Source organism: Capra hircus, assembly GCF_001704415.2.
Source record: "Capra hircus breed San Clemente chromosome X unlocalized genomic scaffold, ASM170441v1, whole genome shotgun sequence".
NCBI lineage: Eukaryota > Metazoa > Chordata > Mammalia > Artiodactyla > Bovidae > Capra > Capra hircus.
Genome location: NW_017189516.1, coordinates 1,939,548 through 1,960,931, shown reverse-complemented (window position 1 = coordinate 1,960,931; position 21,384 = coordinate 1,939,548). Strand labels below are relative to the sequence as shown.

General features: G+C 37.7%; 1 protein-coding gene across 1 annotated transcript; it reads right to left on the bottom strand.

Annotated features, from left to right (window-relative positions):
• Positions 1–10,863: 10,863 nt before the first annotated feature.
• LOC102177604 (bridging integrator 2) lies at positions 10,864–12,869 on the bottom strand. Its single transcript, XM_005700631.3, has one exon. It carries the CDS (start codon positions 12,846–12,848, stop codon positions 11,322–11,324), a length of 1,527 nt encoding a protein of 508 aa, XP_005700688.3. The 5' UTR covers positions 12,849–12,869; the 3' UTR covers positions 10,864–11,321.
• Positions 12,870–21,384: the final 8,515 nt, after the last annotated feature.

Here is a 21,384-nt window from a genome sequence, read left to right as displayed (position 1 = left end):
CGTTTGCAAGCACGTTCAGCCCAAGCAGAGAGACCCGTTTGCAGACACATCTCTGCTACCCTATTAACCGTTCATCTCCCCCTTTTTTATTTGCTTTTATAAATTGTAGCATGGTCTGGATTTTTTTGCTTTGCGCTTTAGTTGTTTGTTTGTTTGTTTTGTTTTGTTTTTTTTCTGCCACCGCCGGAAGACTAGAAAAGCAACACAACATAAAAATAATATAAACACAGTGTTTTCAAAGGTAGTCCCAATTAGTGAGGATACATGCCCTAATGGATTTAAGTTATTTATTTTCTCTTGAAAACTTTTTAGCAAATCAGACCCCGTAATGTCAGGTAAAGTCTTGTTAAAAGTAGACAAAATTTGTCATTTTAGGTCTATAATCTCCGTAGTGAGATTTTGATGTCTAGTCAAGGATTGTTTTATTTTATCTCATCCTTTACTCATGTTAAATTGTACAGGTGTTACACAAAACTGAGAAGAATTTTAATCACATTTTAACACACTTTGTGTAGATAAAACAGCCAATTGATCTCCAAGCCAAGAAACGGTGTGTTGAAGATTGAGCACATCGGTAGCAAGTTGTGTATCCAAATCTCGCTGTTGTTGTCATAACAAATGAGAGTCTTTATGCCAGTCCCGAATAAAATCAGCTGTTTGAATTTTTTGGTGTAATGCAAGACCTGCTACCACTGCTGTTGCAGTTATTGACACGACTGCTAGAATCAAAGCAATGACCACATCAAGCATATGTTGAGATCAGTGTAGCAAAGTCTGTACAGCGGTTACTAGATGAGAAACAGCAAAAGAATCTGACCACAGCTGAGTCAGATTTATAGGTAACCATACTTTTGTCTGAGCCTTAACAAGTATTAACGAGAAATTGGAGTTATAGCCTCATCTTTTAATTTTTTTTCACCAAAACTGATTTACGCATTGAGTTAGATTACAATAGTCACATGACACAGACCCCACAGTATCATTTTAGGTCCAATTTTTATATAACAATGCAAAAGGATATTTTACACATGCCATTGCAGAATAAGATTTATTAACATGTAAATTAACATGGAATGGACCCGAAGAGTCACCACTGTCCAAAGTACAGTTTTTTGACCAGATAGTGAGATTACCAGAAACTGCCCATAGTTTTTAAATATATCCTTGAATGTGTGGATATCCTTGCAATTGTAATTGAGGAGGGACAAGTGTAAATTGCTGCCATTTCACTGTTTTATTACCATTACCCATCAAAGTGCTATCTGCACAATGTCACTTAAGAGATTTATTTGACCATTTTTTTAAGAATTGCCCATGATCTGGACTCCAATCTACAATGATGGCCCCAGAATAATTTATGACTTTAAAGGTTCGATGACCTCGGCAATGTTTTCACTCTAAAGATTTTAGAGACGGAACAAAAAAGTTAATAAGACATAGTGACGTGTGTTTTTTATTATGAATGTCTATCGGTTTTGTCGAGGTGTTAAATCCCCTGGTGGAAACAAGCACAGTAAAAGTAGCAAAATGGTAATTATTATACTTTACCTCCCATGTATTATAAGAATGATGAGAATGTTTTTTGGTGGACAGACAAAAGGGGTGTCTTCCTATATACAAAGGAATACCTTTCACTGCAATGGTCAAATTATTAATATTATATTGTTGTTTATGATGAGATAGTTGTTCTATTCCCCTGCAAGCTGGCGGGGGAAAGAAGGCAGTCTCATTAGTACATACCTGCACTTTTGGTTCCCCCCAGGAAACTGCTCTTATTAACGGGGAATTAGGTATATATGCCAAATATGTATGACTACTTGCCAATACACCGATTACCTGACATGTCACCACCGCCATCATGGCAAGCAAAAGATTGGTAGGATTTAGAGGTTGCCCCGCCTTTATTAACGTCTTTTTTGCTTTTTGGGTCAACCTCTTTATTTGACCTCACGTAGGAGGTGTTGTTTCCCTTGTACGGAAAGTAAAGCTTTTCTGCATAGTAAGCTCTTTGAATTTTTGAACAAAGGGATCAGCCATTGTTGATTTTGATCAGTCTTGCTGGGGGTCTAAAACCTGTAATTATTAACAGAAATGAAAGCATATCCTCGTCCCAAATATATTAATGATGCTGGGATCCAACTTTTTTCTTTATCTTTATAACAAATAGGCGTATTTAAGATCTTTTTTTTTTTTCCTTGAAAATGTAACTCTGCTGCTGATAGATTTCCCTTGCTCCAAACATTTAAAAAATTTAGGGTAAGTAAGGTTTTATTCAGAATGTCTTTAGGTTTCATAAATCTCTCTTGTTTTCCCTTTTTTATTTTTTTAAGATAATCAACCAAGGTATGATTAGCTTTTTTAATGATAGCTTGTCTTTGACTATTATAAGGAATACCAAAAGTATGAGTTATATGGTACTGAGATAAAAAGTGAGCTAATTTTGCGGATTGGTAGGCAGGTGCATTATCAGTTTTTAATTTAATTGGTAATCTCATAACTGCAAAAAAAGATAACAAATGAGTAATAACAGCGTCAGCCTTTTTAGAATGCAATGTAGTGGCCCATTGAAAATGTGTGTAAGTATCTATAGTATGATGCACACATTTTTGTTGTCTGAAAGAAGAAATGTAAATTACATCTATTTGTCATATCTGATTTGTTTGTTGTCTTTTTATGTTGACACCTGGTGGGGTAAATGGCAAAGCAAAGGGTGTACATATGGAACAAGAACGAACAATATTTTGAGCTTGTTTTTGAGTAATAGCATGAGATTTTTGTAACCCTTTGGAGTTGGTATGCTGTAAGAGATGTTTTTGTTTTGCTACTTTTATAGGATAAAGTAAGGCATCAATTGTAGCATTTCTGAATGATAAGGGTCTAGGAAGGGCAGAATGCACACGGATGTGAGTAAAGAAAAATAACTTTGAATGCTGCAAGAGCAATTGTTGTACTTGGTAAAACAATCTATCAATAGCTGTTTTAAGGGTCAGTGGAAGGGAGACATGGGGAAGCTGTAGGCAAGAGAGAACAGCATATCGAGAATCTGAAACAATGTTAATAGGAAGTTGGGGAAAATCTTGCAAAACTAAATAGATAGCCCACAATTCAGTGGGCTGTACAGAAGAAAATGAGTGGGGGAGAACCTTGGAACTTTCCGGGGTCTAATACCTAACAGTATTTTTATTTGTATCTGTAAAAATAGTGGGTCTCTTAACTGGAACATCTGAAATTGGGGAATGAGATATCATAGCGTTAGTCTGGAGAAAATTAATCAATTTAGATGATGGATAATGATTAGAAAACGAACCAGGATATGAGGCAAGATAAATTTGCCAGTTTTTATTAAATTGTAAATATCAAGATATTTGAGCAGTTGTTAACTGAGTAACAATCTGGTGTGGTTTACATCTTGACAGTTGTAAAATATGATGGTGACCTTGTTGTATAAGGAAGGCTAATTTATCTATATATGTAGTCAATTTTTCTGGAAAAACTGTTAGGTAAGAAAACCCATTTTATTAATCTTTTTTTTTTTTTTTTGAGCAATTACACCAGATGGAGAATAAGGGGCATGAAATATTATAAACGAAATAGGTTGAGACACATGTAAGTAAGTCAAAAAGCCGCCATTTAGTCATTGCTCAACAAATTGAAGTTTTTGTAAAGCCAATGGGGTTAAGGTCTGGGGGTTATCCAGAGCTGTATTTCCTTTTAAAGTAAAAAACAAATGTCGTAATTCATAAGTAGGAATCTCAAGTACCAGGCGTAGCCAATTAATATCTCCCAGTAACTTTTGAAAATCATTTAAGGTTTTAAGATGGTCTCTTTTAATTTTAACTTTGGGGGCCTTATTTTATGTTGTTTTAATATTGTCTCTAAATATGAAATAGGAAAGTCTTTTTGAAATTTTTTGGGGGCCATTTGCAAATTGTATAGTCTTAAAGCCTCTTGTACTTTTAAAAAGAATTTATCACTTTTAGCAATATTAGGAGCTGCTAATAGGAGATCATCTATATAATGATATAGAATATAATTGGGGTATACTCGACAGAGGGATTGTAAAGAGTGAGCTACAAATTTTTGGCATAAGGTAGGACTATTTATCATTTTTTGTGGTAAGACTGTCTATTGATAATGCTTAACAGGCTGAGCATGATTAAGAACAGGAATTGTAAAAACAAATTTATCTCTATTTTGCACTTGTAGGGGAATGGTTAAAAAAAAACCAGTCTTTAAGATCTAGCACCATTAAGGACTAATTTTGAGGAATAAGAGCTGGAGAGGGGAGTCCCAATTGTAATGCTCCCATAGGTTTAATACATTTATTAACTTTTCGTAAATCAGTTAACATTTTTCACTTTTTAGATTTTTTTTTATAACAAAAACAGGAGAATTTTAAGGGGAGGTAGAGGGCTCTATATTACCAAGTTGGAGTTCTTTTTGTATTAATTGTTTTAACACCTTGAGCTTTATTTGTGATAATGGCCACTGCTCAACCCATTTTGGAGTATTAGTTAACCATTTTAATGGGAGTGTTTGAGGAATTTGAGCAGTGGCTATTAGTGTTTTTGATGGAATGGTTACAGAAGCCCCCAAAGGAGAGAAGATCTCGTTTCCATATATTAATAAGTATATTTACAATATAAAAGGTAACAAACACTGATCTTCCATTATGGAATTGGCATTGCAAGGGATGGGTACTCTTTTAGACATTTGCAATGGAGTCCAATCCCGTCAGCATTAAAGGGCTTTTTTCCGTTTCCCAATCTTGGGGCCATTGTTGAGAAGAAATGACTGAAACATCTGCCCCTGTGTCTACTAGTCTCTCAAAGTTGTTTGTGTGTGTGTGTGTGTGTGTGTGTGTAATCAAGGAGAGAACAGGGTGAGAATCTTTGATAAGCATTTTTTTAAATATATGTCACCCAGTATTTTTAAATCTTCCTGTTTGTTTATTAGGAAGAGTCAAAAAGTGGTGATAAGGTAGGAGAAGTATTTGAGCAATACGTTTTTTAGCTAACAATGAAAGCGTGGTAGAAGTGGAGACCATAATTAAAATTTTTTCAACATAGTCAGAGTCTATTACCCCAGGAATTATGGTTAAACCTCTCAAAGCCGCACTGCTATGGCCTAATATCAAGCCAAAAGTGCCTTTAGGCAGTGGTCTAAATATATTTGTTTTTAATTTATAAATGCCTCCCCCTGGTGACAAAAGAACATTATCAGCTAGTGGCAAATCAGCACCAGCACTCCCTGAAGTAGTAGACCGTTAAGTCCGAAATCATCATCTGAGGTCCTTTTAATGGGGCATCGACTCATAACAGTTGCTGGGAGGGAACAGGGTTGGGGCAGGTGGGATGGCAGGAGGGCAAGGAGAAGAAGTCTCCGGTATTGTTTCTGGGCCCCAAGGACTTAGGCCCGCAGGATAGTTTTCTGGTATCGGGTTGCTCATTTTGTCTGTTTTAGATCTGCATTAATTAGTCCAATGACACCCCTTTCCGCACCGATGGCAAAGTCCAGGAGGAGTCTTATTTTTCCCAGCAAGAGATCTGTCTTTAGGAATTGCACCTTGATCAGCTTTTAGTTTTTGACACTCTCTTTTTATATGACCAGGTTTTTTATAATGGAAGCAGTTACCTCTCTTTTGTGGTCTCATAGCTTTGGCCAAGGCTGTAGCAAAGACATTAGCCTGATGCTCAGCTCCTCCTACTCCCGAGCAGGCTCTGATATATTTAGCTATAGATGCACCCTGTCCCTTTAATGGTCCCAGTATATGCTTGCATTTAGGATTTGCATTTTTAAATGCTAAAGTTTATAACAATATCTCTGAAATCTCATCCCTCTCTACAGCCCATTTTATAGCTACCCTCAATCTTGCTAGAAAATCAGAATATGGCTCACTGGGGCCTTGCATTGTTTTAACAAAGGAGGGCTGGGCGTGGCCAGTAGGCACCACATGGCTCCATGCTTGTAAAAAGATCTGGCAGACTTGTTGTAAGTCCTGATCAGAGTACTGAGCCTGTTCTCTTAAAGCCTGATAAGGGCCCTCTCCCATTAGCTTGTCTTTGAGAGGATCAGGGGGATTTTGTCTCTCATTAATCTGAGCCTGCTTTTTAGCTTTTTTTTTTTTTTTTTAACCAGCTACAAAGTTGCAACCATTGAGAACCCTCCAAGACAGCTTGGGCAATAGATTTTCAATCTAACAGAATGATTAATTTGCCTTTTTTCAATGATTCCAGCATAGCCAAAACAAAGGGAGATTGAGGACCATACTGCGCTATTGCAGCTTTAAGATCTTTAAAAAATTTATATTTCAAAGGAGTGTATTGAACATTTGTCACATTGTCATTTTGCTGTCTCTGGATAGGAAATAATTGTGGAGGATCGATAAACCCACCAGCGGGAGCAGGCAAGTCATCATCATGAAGCATAGACAAAGGAAAGGAGAACTGACAATGTTCCCTGCCCACATTGGGCCGATTAACCACAGTGGGGAAAAGAGAAACACAAGGAGGAGCAGAGGGTGTAGATTTTTTTTTTTCTCTTTACAGGATTTTTACCACTCTTGGAATAGATAGGTCATTTTTTTAAATCTCTTTGCCCTCTTCTGATGAAACCGAAGAAGCCTCCGAATCTGATTTTGAACTATCAGATGTTTTACCATTTACAGGAGGAGGCTCATTTGTATCCTTGCCTTCAGGCGATGCAGAAGCCCCACCAACATCTGACACAGCCTCAAATTATTTTTCCCCTCCTTGAAGCATTAGATTTAATTTCATTATCAATAGAGAGCAAGGTCAAAGCCAGTGTTACAGCACTACACAAAGTCCATAACTTTAAAGGGCTCACATTACCCTTCTGATGTTGCTTTTTTAATTTCTTTTGAATTATTTTCCATTCCTTTAAGTTTAACTGTAACTTAGTTTGATATTGAAACCAATGACAATATTGCTCCACCAAGCGAAAGAGCTCACTCAATCGACGAGTCGAGGCTTTAACGCCTATGGAGTGGAGAAGTCCTTTGACTAACTCCAGGTATTGTGTCCGTAATGATGATGAGGAATTCCCCATGATTTTCTGAAAGTTTCCCTGCTAGGGTGAGGAATTCCCCATGATTTTCCTGAAAGTTCCCCTGCTATGGATTTAAAATCCCCCGAGGGTTACTCACCCTTTCCGTTTCACTCGTGCCCCACGATGGGCACCTGGTGTTGTGAGCGAAATGACACAAAGACAAAACACATGAGACACACAAGAGACAGACAATACACACTCCGGCTGGAGGAACAGAACTGCACAAACAATTTGCGGTTTATTATTATAAAGCCCCCTAGGCAGAATTTTAGACTGCATGAATAAGCCTTTTCAGTACAGCACAGGTGCATACATGTTATCGTACAGCAAGGGGAGTGAAATCCCTGTCTCCTGCAGAGTCTGTCCAAAGCCCTCTTTTCCTTCCTGTCACAAGAAAGGAATGCTCCCTCGTTTGCAAGGGACCATTAAACTCAAGGCTGTGTCCAGACTCTTTGGTAGAACGCCTCATTTGCAAGCACATTCAGCCCAAGCAGAGAGACCCGTTTGCAGGCACATCTCTGCTACCCTATTAACCCTTCACTTCCTGATGTTCAAGCTGGTTTTAGAAAAGGCAGAGGAACCAGAGATCAAATTGCCAACATCCGCTGGATCATGGAAAAAGCAAGAGAGCTCCAGACAAGCATCTATTTCTGCTCTTTATTGACTATGCCAAAGCCTTTGACTGTGTGGATCACAAGAAACTGGAAAAATCTGAAAGAGATGGGAATACCAAACCACCTGACCTACCTCTTGAGAAATCTGTATGCAGGTCAGGAAGCAACAGTTAGAACTGGACATGGAACAACAGACTGGTTTCAAATAGGAAAAGGAGTATGTCAAGTCTGTATATTGTCACCCTGCTTATTTAACTTATAATCAGAGTACATCATGAGAAATGCTGGAATGGAAGAAACACAAGCTGGAATCAAGATTGCCGGGAGAAATATCAATAACCTCAGATATGCAGATGACACCACCTTCATGGCCGAAAGTGAAGAGGAACTAAAAAGTCTCTTGATGAAAGTGAAAGAGGAGAGTGAAAAAGTTGGCTTAAAGCTCAACATTCAGAAAATGAAGATCATGGCATCCGGTCCCATAACTTCATGGAAAATAGATGGGGAAACAGTGGAAACAATGTCAGACTTTATTTTTTGGGGCTCCAAAATCACTGCAGATGGTGACTGCAGTCATGAAATTAAGAGATGCTTACTCCTTGGAAGAAAAGTTATGACCAACCTAGATAGCATACTCAAAAGCAGAGACACTACTTTGCTGACTAAGGTCCATCTAGTCAAGGCTATAGTTTTTCCTGTGGTCATGTATGGTTGTGAGTGTTGGACTGTGAAGAAGGCTGAGCGCCAAAGAATTGATGCTTTTGAACTGTGGTGTTGGAGAAGACTCTTGCGAGTCCCTTGGACTGCAAGGAGATCCAACCAGTCCATTCTGAAGGAGATCAGCCCTGGGATTTCTTTGGAAGGAATGATGCTAAAGCTGAAACTCCAGTACTTTGGCCACATCATGCTCAGAGTTGGAAAAGACTTTGATGCTGGGAGGGGTTGGGGGCAGGAGGAGAAGGGGACGACAGAGGATGAGATGGCTGCATGGCATCACTGACTCGATGGACGTGAGTCTGAGTGAACTCCGGGAGTTGGTGATGGACAGGGAGGCCTGGTGTGCCACGATTCATGGGGTCACAAAGAGTCAGACATGACTGAGCGACTGAACTGAACTGAACCTGGGAGGTCATGTGATGTCTCTGGATCTGAGCTTCCCTTCATTTAAAAATAAGGTGGTTAATAGAGGCAAAAAGCAAATCAGTGATTGACAGGGACTGGGGAGGGGGATGAGAAGTGGCTGTTCAATGGATACAGGGTATTTTGGCAAGAAGTCTGGTGGTGATGAAAATTCTCTGGGACTAAACAGTGGTGTTGGTTGTACAACACTGTGAATGTACTAAAAGCTACTGAATTGTACACTTTAACCTTGTTAAAGTGGTGAATTTTTTATTATGTGGATTTTATCTCAATAAAAATATAAAGTGGCTATATTGGATGATATTCAAGATCCCTGATAGTTTGTCATTCATTCACTTCTTCAGTAAACTTCTATGAAGTCTCCACTATATAAAAGGTAATATATTCCCCTGGAGTAGAAAATGGCCACCTAGTCCAGTATTCTTGCCTGGAATATTCCATGAACAACAGGAGCCTGGCAGGCTACAGTGCTTGAGGCTGCAGTGTCGTACACTACTGAGCGATTGAGCACACATTCTCCTGTGAGGACACAATAATGAATAAATAATACAAGATCCCTAACCTCAACAAATTTTATCTTTGGAGTTTTCCTTCCTAATGGTGCCCTTAGTTTAGGGTCTTATACTCTATTCTCTTTAAGTCAATGAATGGTTTGAAGGTTGGAAGGCATGCTAAGGATTAGATGCTATGGCCTGAGTTACTGTTTGATATTATACACAGAAAGAATAAAAGGAAGGGATTGTCATGTCCCAAGTAGAAGTCACTGTGGACTTGATCATGCTTATCTCATTTAATTCTCAACAGATTCTACTAAAATAAATGTTATCATACACATTGCACAGACAAACTAAGCTTTACAGTCCCTGGTGGCTCAGACAATAAAAAATCCTCCTGCAATGCAAGAGACCCCGGTTCAACCCCTGGGTTGGGAAGTTCCCTTGGAGAAGAGAATGGCTACCCACTCCACTATTCTTGCCTGGAGAATCCCATGAACAGAGGAGTCTGGCAGGCTATAGCCCGTGCGATTGCACAGAGTCAGACATGACTGAGCAACTAAGACACACACACAAGGACATTAAGTAAATCTTACTTTGGTTACAGATTTTACAAGCAGTGTAGCATGAAGTTGAAATGAATAAACCTGTGGATTTCATATAATGCTGCATTTGTAACCATAGTGTAATTTTTATATTCCTAACATTATTTATATAAAATGTAGAGAACATATGACATAAGATTTCCAATATTTCCTATAAAGTTTGGCCTCACTATGACAGATGCCAGCTGAGTTAACAAGGTAAAGAAAACTGAATAGATGTCAGAGAGCCAGTGATGCCCAGAGAAATACCTTTTGTGGTATTTACATATTCAGTGTAGTTGTTATTAATAATATTCAAAACCATCATTTAGGATGTTTTTGTCTTTTTTGTTTAGGTTTTTTTGCAACTAAGGGAGGGCATTGTTATAAAATTTCTTGTGCAACACCTAAAAGACTCTATTAAAGTAAAATTTTGTGTGTATTATAAAAAAGAACTCTACATGTCATATGTCCTCTACATTTTCTATAAATAATGTTACGAATATAAAAATTACACTGGTTACAAATACAGCATTATATGAAATCCACAGGTTTATTCATTTCTACTTCGTAAAGTTGTAGACCATAAAAGACCATAAAATATTGATCAAAAAAATAGAAGACATAAATAAAAATATTCTGTGAACATGGATTGAGAATAATTGTAAACAGGTCCACACTTCACAAATCTACAAACCAATCGACAGATTTAGCACAATTCCTATCAAAATTTCAATGGCATTTTACACAGAAATAAAACAAAACTAAAATTTGTGTAGAACCGCAAAAGCAATCTTGAGAAGAATAAAGCTGGAGGCATCATACTCCCTGGTTTAAACTATAGTTATCAAAATAGTATTGTGTTAGTATAAAAACAGAAACATAGATCAATGGAACTGAATAGGAGCCCAGAAATAAAACCACACATATATGGACAGTTAATTTATGATTTTTATTTTTATATTTTTTTCAGAATAATACTTTATTTATCAATCTGAAAATCTGTTCTTTTGGCTTTAAGTCCTGCAAAATGAGTGGTAAATCAAAGATTTGTGCATGAGTCTCTGAGTATATGTGGTTATATGTCTGTATGAGGACAGATGTCTATGTCCACAGATGCTTTTGCTTTTTATAGTCTCACTATAATTTTAGTCCCACTTAATTAGTATATAAGGTCTTATTACTGTCAAAATGCTAAAACCTGAACTAAATATTCCAACAGTCTCTTCTCCCAAGCCTGCCTCCCTCCCTCCCCTAAGTGTGCTCCTCAGCCTCCATTAATGCTAGGTCTTTAGAGACAGCCGGGATTCAGAGCCTGAGAAACCAGGAATGAATGCTGGGTCGTTAGTCCCTCTGACCTACATCCTCTAGCTGAGGAGTTTCTCCAGGGAGGTGTGTGGGGAGGTCCTCGCGGTTCCTCTTCAGAGTTGGGCATTTTGAATGGTAGACACCTCTTCTTCAGGCTCATGTGCTATGACATTGCTCTCTTCTGGAACTGCAGAGCCATGAAGCTGAAGACTTTGGTTCTGAGAGATCATCAAAGTAGGGGAAGTACAAAGTTCTTCTGGGTTCAGATTGCTGGTGTTTTCCTTTTCTCTTACTGGCTTCTCTGGTGGCTGTGGGTCAGGAGAAGCCTCTGAGGAAGCCCGAGGGCTGGTGGGTGAGGCTGGAGGGCTGGAGGGCGTGTTCCCTAAGGAGCCCCTAGGACTGGGAGTGGCTCTGGGTGGCGGAGGCCTACTAGGTGGTGCTGAAGCCCTCTGCACACAGACTCTCTTCTTTAGCTCTTCAGATCCCTCGCTTGAGGTACGAATTCGGAGGACTACTACTGAGGAAGATGAAGCCTGCTCTGAAGGGGTCAGAGCTCTGGCTGGTGATGGAGCTGGAGAGCAAGGGAAAACTTCCTCCTGGGACTCTCTATCCTCAGTGAGGGGTGAGGGCTGGGACTGGGTGGGGCCATTGCAGGCTAGCAGAGGCTCTTCTTCCTCAGAGGAGCTTGTCTCGGCCTCCTCCTCTGTTTCCTTGTCTTTTAAGGGCTCTTCTTTAATCTCAGAGTTGTCTTCTCCCTGGGCTGAATCAGATGCCAGCTCTTCTTCACTTGCTGAGCTGGAGTCCTTCTCACTCTTCAAGGAAAGTGCGGAAGGACTGGTAGGTGAGGTTAGAGGGCTGGAGACTGTAGATGTTCGAACTGGGGGAGAGATGACTAAAGAGCGTCTGTTGCTGCTTGAGAGTCCCTTCACCACAAAGACTTTGTCAGAATGTTGCTTCTCCAGTTTGCTCATCACCTCGTAGAGATTGTGGTTCAGCTTGCTCATTTCCCTGTAGAAGACACCCCTCAGGTTGGAAATGTTTTGGAAGATGGTCACATAACAGCCAATACGACTGTTATAAAGGACAGGCAGCTCCTCTAGTAGTTCCTGGTTCAGATATTCAAACACAACCTGGGCTTTGTTGAACTCTTCCTCTGCCTTGGCTGTCTTGGCCTCATCTTTTTTCTTGGCATTCTGCACTGCTTCCAGGTGATGTCGGGCACTGTCGTAGTCCACAAGCTTCTGGCCCCGCTTGGCGATTCTTTCCTTAATCTCACTAAACTGGGCCACATAGTTTTCCATGGTCCTCAAAGCCTGGTCAGCTAGTTTCTCTTCATAGTCTTCCCAAAGGAGATCATTATTCGCCACGATGGCCTTCAGCTCCTCATGACCGTCCCACTTGCTGCTGTAGATCTCCTGCAGGGTTTCTGACACTCTCTTTGAACTTTCATGCATCACTTTGACTGCACTGAGGAAGTTCTTCAGGTCCTTGTATAGCTTATGACCTTCTGCCTGTTGTTGGTGGAAATTACTGGCACTTTGTTCAAACCGTTCATCTTTGGTCTCCACAGTTTTCCCCAACTTCTGCAGTACCTTCTCTTGGGCTCTGCTGCAATTTATGATTTTTAAAAAGCCAAACATTTGCAATGGGAAAATGACAGTCTCGCCCATAAGTGGCATTGGGAAAACTGAATAACCACATGAGAAAAAAAATGAATCTGGATCACTATCTTACACCATCCACAAAAATAACTCAAATTGGATTAAAGGCTTAAATGTATGACCAAAACCATAAAACTCCTACAAGAAAACATCAGCATTACCTCCACTGATGATTTTTTGAACCTGACACCAAAAGCAAAAGCAAAAATAAACAAATGAGAATATATCAAACTAAAAACTTCTGCCCAGCAAAGGAATGGGGGGTTTCCCAGGTGGCGCTAGTGGTAAAGAACCTGCCTGCCAATGCAGAAGAACTAAGAGACTTTGGTTCAATTCCTGGGTTGGGAATATCCCCTGGAGGAGGAAATGGCAACCCACTCCAGTATTCTTGCCTGGAAAATCTCATGGACAGCTCATGTAGCCTGGCAGGCTACAGTCCATAGGGTCGCAAAGAGTTGGACACGACTAAAGTGACTGAACACACACAGCAAAGGAAACCATCAACAAAATGAAAAGGCAATCTGCAGAATGGAAGAAAATATTTGTAAATCATGTATCCGATAAGGGGTTAAGTTCCAAAATATATAAAGAACTCATACAACTAAATAGAAAATCAAATGAGCAACACAATTTTTTAAGTGGGCAGAGGATCTGAATATATTATTTTTCCAAAGAAGACATAGGTGGCCAACAGGCACAAGAAAACATGTTCAACATCACTAATCATCAAGGAAATAAAAATCAAAACACAATGAGATTATATCACACCTGTTAAAATGGTTATCATCAAAGAGATTACAATTAAGAGATTACAAATGCTGGTAAATGGAACCCTTGTACAGTGTTGGTGGGAATGCAAATTTGGTGCAGCCACTATGGAAACAGGATGGAGGTTCCACACAAATTTAAAAATAGAACTACCATATGATCTTTAAGTTCTACTTCTGTGCATTTACCTGAAAAAATAATGAAAACACTAACTATAAAAGATATATGCACCTCAATGCTCATTGCAGCATTATTTACAGTAGCCAGGATACTGAAGCAACCTCAATTTCCACTGAAGGATGAATGGATAAAGAAAATGTGGCATATACATATATATATATATATACACATATATATGTATATATATGTGTGTGTGTGTGTGTGTGTGTGCGTGTGTGTGTGTGTGTGAAGTATCTTACCTATAAAAAATGCATTCTTGCCATTTGAGGAAACATAGATGAACCTTGAGGGCATTATGCTAAGTGAAATAAGCCAGACAGAAAAATAATACTGTGTGATCTCCCTTATATGTAGAATTTTAAAAAAAGCAACGTCATAGATACAGAGAACAGATTCAAAGTTGCCAGAGGCTGGGGTTGAGTGAAATGCATGAAAGGGATCAAAACATGCAAACTTCCATTTATAAAATAAGTCATAAGGAGGATGGCTACAGTTAAAAATACTGCATTGTATATTTGAAAGTTGCTAAGAGAATAGATCTTAAAAGTTCTCATCATAAGAAAATAAAAATTCTGTAACTGTGCAGGGTGTTGGATGTTAGCTATACTTAGTGTGCTGCTCATTTCAAAATATATATAAATATCAAAACATTATTTTGTTCTTGGAATTAAGGTTGTATGTCACTATACTTCAATATAAGTGAATAAATAAGTAAATTTCAACTTTGACCAACATAATCTCAAATGCTCTTCAATTGCTTTAAAAATTATGTAAATAGAGTATTATAAGCTGCAGAGAATAAGAAATGTGTTTTCACAAGACATATTTTGTAATGAACTAAATTAAGCCTATTTCTGAGAGCCCTTTTTTTAAATATAAATTTATTTATTTTAATTGGAGGTTAAATACTTTACAATATTTTATTGGTTATGCCATACATCAACATGTATCCACCACAGGTATACATGTTTTCCCCATCATGAAACCCCCTCCCTCCTCCCTCTCCGTACCATCCCTCTGGGTCATCTCAGCGCACCAGCCCCAAGCATCCAGTATCATGCATCGAACCTGGCCTGGCGATTCGTTTCATATATAATATTATACATGTTTCAATCCCATCCTCTCCCTCTCCTACAGAGTCCAAAAGACTATTCTATACATCTGTGTCTCTTTTGCTGTCTCGCATACAGGGTTATCATGACCATCTTTCTAAATTCGATATATATGCATTAGTATACTGTATTGGTGTTTTTCTTTCTGTCTTACTTCACTCTGTATAATCAGCTCCAGTTTCATCCACCTCATTAGAACTGATTCAAATGTATTCTTTTTAATGGCTGAGTAATAATCCATTGTGTATATGTACCACAGCTTTCTTATCCATTCATCTGCTGATGGACATCTAGGTTGCTTCCAAGTCCTGGCTATTATAAACAGTGCTGCGATGAACATTGGGGTACACGTGTCTCTTTCAATTCTGGTTTCCTCAGTGTGTATGACCAGCAGTGGGATTCCTGTGTCATAAGGCAGTTCTATTTCCAGTATTTTAAGCAATCTCCTCACTCTTCTCCATAGTGGCTGTACTAGTTTGCATTCCCACCAACAGTGTAAGAGGGTTCCCTTTTCTCCACACCCCCTCCAGCATTTATTGCTTGTAAACTTTTGGAGCGCAGCCATCCTGACTGGTGTGAAATGGTACCTCATTGTGGTTTTGATTTGCATTTCTCTGATAATGAGCGATGTAGAGCATCTTTTCATGTGTTTATTGGCTATTTGTATGTCTTTTTTGGAGAAATGTCTAGTTCTTTGGCCCATTTTTTGATTGGGTCGTTTATTTTTCTGGAATTAAGCTGCAGGAGTTACTTGTATATTTTTGAGATTAGTTGTTTTTCAGTTGTTTCATTTGCTATTTTCTCCCATTCGGAAGGCTGTCTTTTTACCTTGCTTATAGTTTCCTTTGTTGTGCAGAAGCTTTTAAGTTTAATTAGGTCCCATTTGTTTATTTTTGCTTTTATTTCCAATATTCTTGGAGATGGGTCATAGAGGCTCCTGCTGTGATGTATGACAGAGTGTGTTTTGCCTGTGTTCTCCTCTAGTTTTATAGTTTCTGGTCTTACATTTAGATCTTTAATCCATTTTGAGTTTATTTTTGTGTATGGTGTCAGAAAGTGTTCTAGTTTCATTCTTTTACAATTGGTTGACCAGTTTTCCCAGCACCACTTGTTAAAGAGATTTTCTTTAATCCATTGTATATTCTTGCCTCCTTTGTCAAAGGTAAGGTGTCCATAGGTGCGTGGATTTATCTCTGGGCTTTCTATTTTGTTCCATTGATCTATATTTCTGTCTTTGTGCCAGTACCATACTGTCTTGATGTCTGTGGCTTTGTAGTAGAGCCTGAAGTCTGGCAGGTTGATTCCTCCAGTTCCATTCTTCTTTCTCAAGATTGCTTTGGCTATTGGAGGTTTTTTGTATTTCCATACAAATTGTGAAATTATTTGAGAAAAAAAAAAAAAAACCTTTTTTGATGTCTTTGTGACAAATATATAAGTATGTTCAAAATGTAAAGTATCTGAGTTTATTTACTTTTCCCCATTATATATATATATATATTAATTTATATAGATATATATATAGATATATATATATATAACACATATGTTTTCACTCAATTGTTCATATTCAGGAAAAGTTTTATGTCTATTCTTGATTACAAGCAACAGTTCTAAACTTCAAAATGTTTACTTCCTTTGTCATTTATAATGAACACATAGCTTACTTAGGATAAGCTGGGGTTTCATATTAACTATGACTTGAATGTGTATGGGACATGTTTAATATTTGCTAAAGTAACTAATTTCTACTGCCCAAAGTAATTCATACTTCCATGTAAAGATTTTCCATCCTCTGGTTTCTAACTTTTAGCAATGATTCTATTTTTGCCAATGAAGAAATTATCCCTTATTTGAGTAGATACTCTGTCCATTGACATAGAAATGGGGTAAGAAGTTAAGCCTGTCACCTCATAGATTATTCTATCACAGTTAAAAATATTTGTTAGCATTTCCAAACATCAGTGCAGATGACATACCAGCAGCCCTTGAGGCATGAACCCCACCCTAGATTACTACTAGAACTATAAGCAGGTTAATTCTGCCTAGTAACACTTTTTGGATATTTGCTGGGAATTCCTGTGTCAAGGAAATACACAGAGTTACTTTACTAAGAGCCTTTATGGTTAGCAGTACCCCAGTCTCCATCTGAGTCCCCAATCCCTTCATTCTAATGAACTATGTCTTCAATAAAATCTAAAGTAGTTGCTCCTCATGAAAATATCAGAAACATCTGACTATAATGAGATTCATATGATTCATTATAACTTTTACACAAATTTTAATGAATAGGGTAATCTTATAGTCTGATAGTATAGTCATAATCAGCCTCAAGACCACTTTATTGGGGTAAAAGATTCCACTCACCATCTACATTACTGGCTTTCTAAAAACTCCTTCCCCAGGAAGAAGGTGGGATAAATTGAGAAAGTAGCACTGACATATATACACTACCATGTGTAAAATATTTAGTGGGAAGCTGCTATATAACACACAAAGCCCAGCTAGGCACTCTGTGACAACCTATAGGGATGGGATGGGGGAGGCTGGAAGGCTCAAGAAGCCTCCAAGGGGACATATGTATACTTATGGCTAATTCATGTTGTATGGCAGAAACCAACACAATATTGTAAAGCAATTATCCTCCAATTACAAAAACAGAAACAGCTAAATAAATAAATAAATCCCTCTCCAGAATTGATTAGAAGACTGGTATCATTTATAATAAAACAACAGTGTAATACAGAAATCTGACTCAATTGCCTAGGTCAATTAATAATTCAGGGCAGAGACAGGACAAGTACTCTCATGTTTTAGGCAGAAATATTATAAGAGGCTAACCCAAGGACTCCCAATGAAAAAAGCAGAAAGATCCCAATGGTGATCTACTGTCCTGGAGATTAGTGAACAAAAACAATGTTAGATAAATCAAGTGAACAGAACATAAAAGAGGTAAATATTTGGTTGATAAAAAGTTGTTGGAATTTAAGACAAAGAAAGGCATGAAAAATAGATGAGAGGCTTGACATTTCTGAAGAGAAAAAAGTGGAAGAAATAGGAATGCAATTGGTGTTGGGTAGTGGGAGAAGAAAACAGGCTATAGGAATATTTACAGTTCCTTCTAAGGGACTTCTGAGCTATTAATAAATAATTTGTCCAAAGTCACATAGTAAGTAAATAATGAAACCAAGATTCCAATCTAGACAGTCTTACTGCAGAGTTTTTCCTACATAGTCATCTGTCCTACTCTTCCTGAAAGAGACACAATGAGAAAGGTCAAACAAAGATTAACATGTTGAGACTAAAAATCGGAAAGAAGGATGAACACAAATAGAAATAGTAAAGAATTTGGCAGTTGGAAGCAGTCTTTGTGCTCACAGATTAAACATATTGCCAATGGCCATGGAGGTGGGGGGGAACTTCTCAAGGAAATTGTATCATTAGCAAGTCGTTCTTCAGGCTTAAAACTTGAACCTTTGAGAAACTATAAATCCATCTTAAAAGGGATAACTCAACAATGTTTTCCAGTTAGTACATCTCAGTGCACATCCACATATCAAATTGTTTCCAAAAATGTCCATCTTGAAAGTGGAATAAGAGAATAAGGAGAGTTTGAGATCACTGTGGACTTGAAAGTGAAGATCAAACTAAGCTCCCACTGTATTTCTTTACAATGTGGCCAAGTACCTACCCTGGAAAAAAGTGATGAGATGGGATCTGGTGCATTACAGTTCAGCCATGAACATGAATCTCTGTGAAAGCAGAGGTTTTGTCAAAAAATAAAATAATATGAATCTAATGAGATATATTGAAAGAGATTCAGACATATGCTAGGGCAATTATTAATATATTTATAGCAGGAGGTAAGAAGTCTCCTTCAGCAAACTCGAGGAGTTGCTGATGGACAGGGAAACCTGGTATGCTGCAGTCCATGGGGTTGCAAAGAGTCAGACATGACAGAGCGAATGAACTGAACTGAACTGAAGAAGTCTTACCTATAGATCCCCAAAACCAAAGAGGCAGGGAAATAAAACCATAGCTATGAAAAGAGAGGGAGGGAATGGCAATAACCAGACTTCAAGTGTTATAGGGGAATGTTTTCTTCATTATTCTAGCCTTTATCTTTTTCCTAGCAAAAGAAAATATAAGTGTACACGTGAAAAGATGTGGGAAAAATCCAGGCTAGCTGGGTAATCATTTGCATTTTCCCAAAAATCCAGGCTTACAGATTTGCAGAAAGGATACCTTAGCCTCATTTGTATCACTATCCTTTGTTTAGCGCATTAATAGTCACTACAGCTGGAAGACATTAGTGCTGTTCAAGTCAACAATTTTCCATAAGCCAGAGAGTAAAGAATTTTCAGTGTTTGTTGTGACACATGAATATTGGAGTCTTAAATCCTGTTTATAATTAAAGTGACTTAAAATGAAAAAAAAAATGAGAAGAAAAAAATGCTAAAGTGTTATAGTAAGGTCAGCCACTACTGGACCACATTGAAAACAGAACCAACCAGAGAACCACATCAGATCCATAGATAACTTGCTATAAAGGGATATTAGAAAGGCTAACGGGTTTTGAATTAGCTTAAAAGTTGGGTTTTATTTGAATAGTATATATGTTATTGGATCTTTCACTTCACTGCTTCCTGCTCTACTGCTCAGATGCTCATATACATCACCAGTGCAAATATTCTATTCAGCACAAACCCTCTGCTGCACTGAAGATGTCAGCCAACTTTTATGTCAATACTCTCAGATTTTCCTTTCTGGGTTCCTTTTCTTCGTTTTCATTGTCCACCTTTACTTCTTTCAACCCTACACTAACCAGAGTTGAAACTTGTCTCTGTGAAGTACTCCATGTTAAAAGTGTTTGCTTTTTTTTTCATTCAGCAGTTAGTTATCAATGCTTTCAAGGAGAAAAGTCTCTGCCAGATGCTGAGGACAGTGATATAATCCAGACCTGAATTCTATCAATAGCTTCAGGAACTTATAATAAATGATAATCACATTTCCTAGCATCTGTTTCTAAAATCTGGCATTCTGGTATGATTTCAATGCTTCACTTGAATAAGTGTAAAGGGAAACCTAACAAGTTAAATTTAGATGTTTTGGTTTTTGCACATTTCATTAAAGATGAAAAGGCAGAGAAGTAAAATTAAACATCATCATTTTATAACTTTGAGGCTCTGTTCAAAGTATATATAATTACTGAAAGAACATAAAATGATTGTTAATCTTATTCTGCAGACCAGAAGAATCACTTAAGAGAAGCACAGCTCTGATCTGAGAAGGTTGGGAAATTTTAAATACTTTCCTCTATCAACAGGAAATGGTAAAATAGAACCTAAAATTTATTTGTTCATGAATAAAATTTGCTATTGAGCTCAGACCGTGGGTCAAGTGTTGAGTTAAACTGAATTTGAAACAAAGACAAAACAAGTTCCATATTTGGGTCTTTTGCCAATGTTTCATTGTTTATTTACTGAAGAAACAGCAAAATAATTTTTTCCTGTCTGAGCACATTTCTTTGTATAACTCCTGTTACATTTTCCCTATTCTTTGTTTAAGTATAGGATTCATGAATATTTCACTTACTGGGAGCTGAAAGATTAAGCATGTCAGCTATATTGGTATCAAAAACTGAATAATAATTAAGAAAACACTAATAGGAACATATATGTCAATAATTACTTTAAATGTAAATGGATCAAATGCTCTAACCAAAAGACACAGACTGGCTGAATGGATACAAAAATAAGATCCATACACATGCAATCTACAAGAGACCCACTTCAGACCTAGAGACACACACAAACTGAAAGTAAGAAGATGGAAAAAGATATTCCATGCAAATGGAAATCAAAAGAAAGCTGGGGTGAAAATTATCATATCAGATAAAATCGACCTTAAAATACAAGACATAAAGAAGGACACATCAAAATGATCAAGGGATCAATCCAAGAAGACAATATAACAATTGTAAATATTTATGCTACCAATATAGGAGCACCTCAATACATAAGGCAAACACTAACAGACACAAAAGGAGAAATTGACAGTAACACAATAATAGTAAGAGCCTTTAACACCCTGACAGACCAATAGACAGATCATCAAAATGAAACGTTAATAAGGAAATACAAACCTTAAATGAAACATTAGACCAAATGGACCTAAATGATATCTTCAGGACACTCCATCCAAATGCAGAAGTATACACTTTCTTCTCAAGTCCACATGCAGCATTCTTCAGGATAGATCACATCGTGGGTCACAAATAAAGCCTCAGTAAATTTAAGAAAACTGAAATATCAAGCATCTTTTCTGACCACAATGTTATGAGACTAGATATCAACTACAGGGGGGGAATGTAAAAAACAAAAACATGTGGAGATTAAACAATACATTTCTAAATAATGAACAGGTTACTGAAGAAATAAAGTAAATCAAAAAATTCC

What these genes read in the sequence shown, in the direction of transcription:
- LOC102177604 (XM_005700631.3), bottom strand. Translation starts at nt 12,848, where the DNA reads ATGTTTGGCTTTTTAAAAATCATAAATTGCAGCAGAGCCCAAGAGAAG.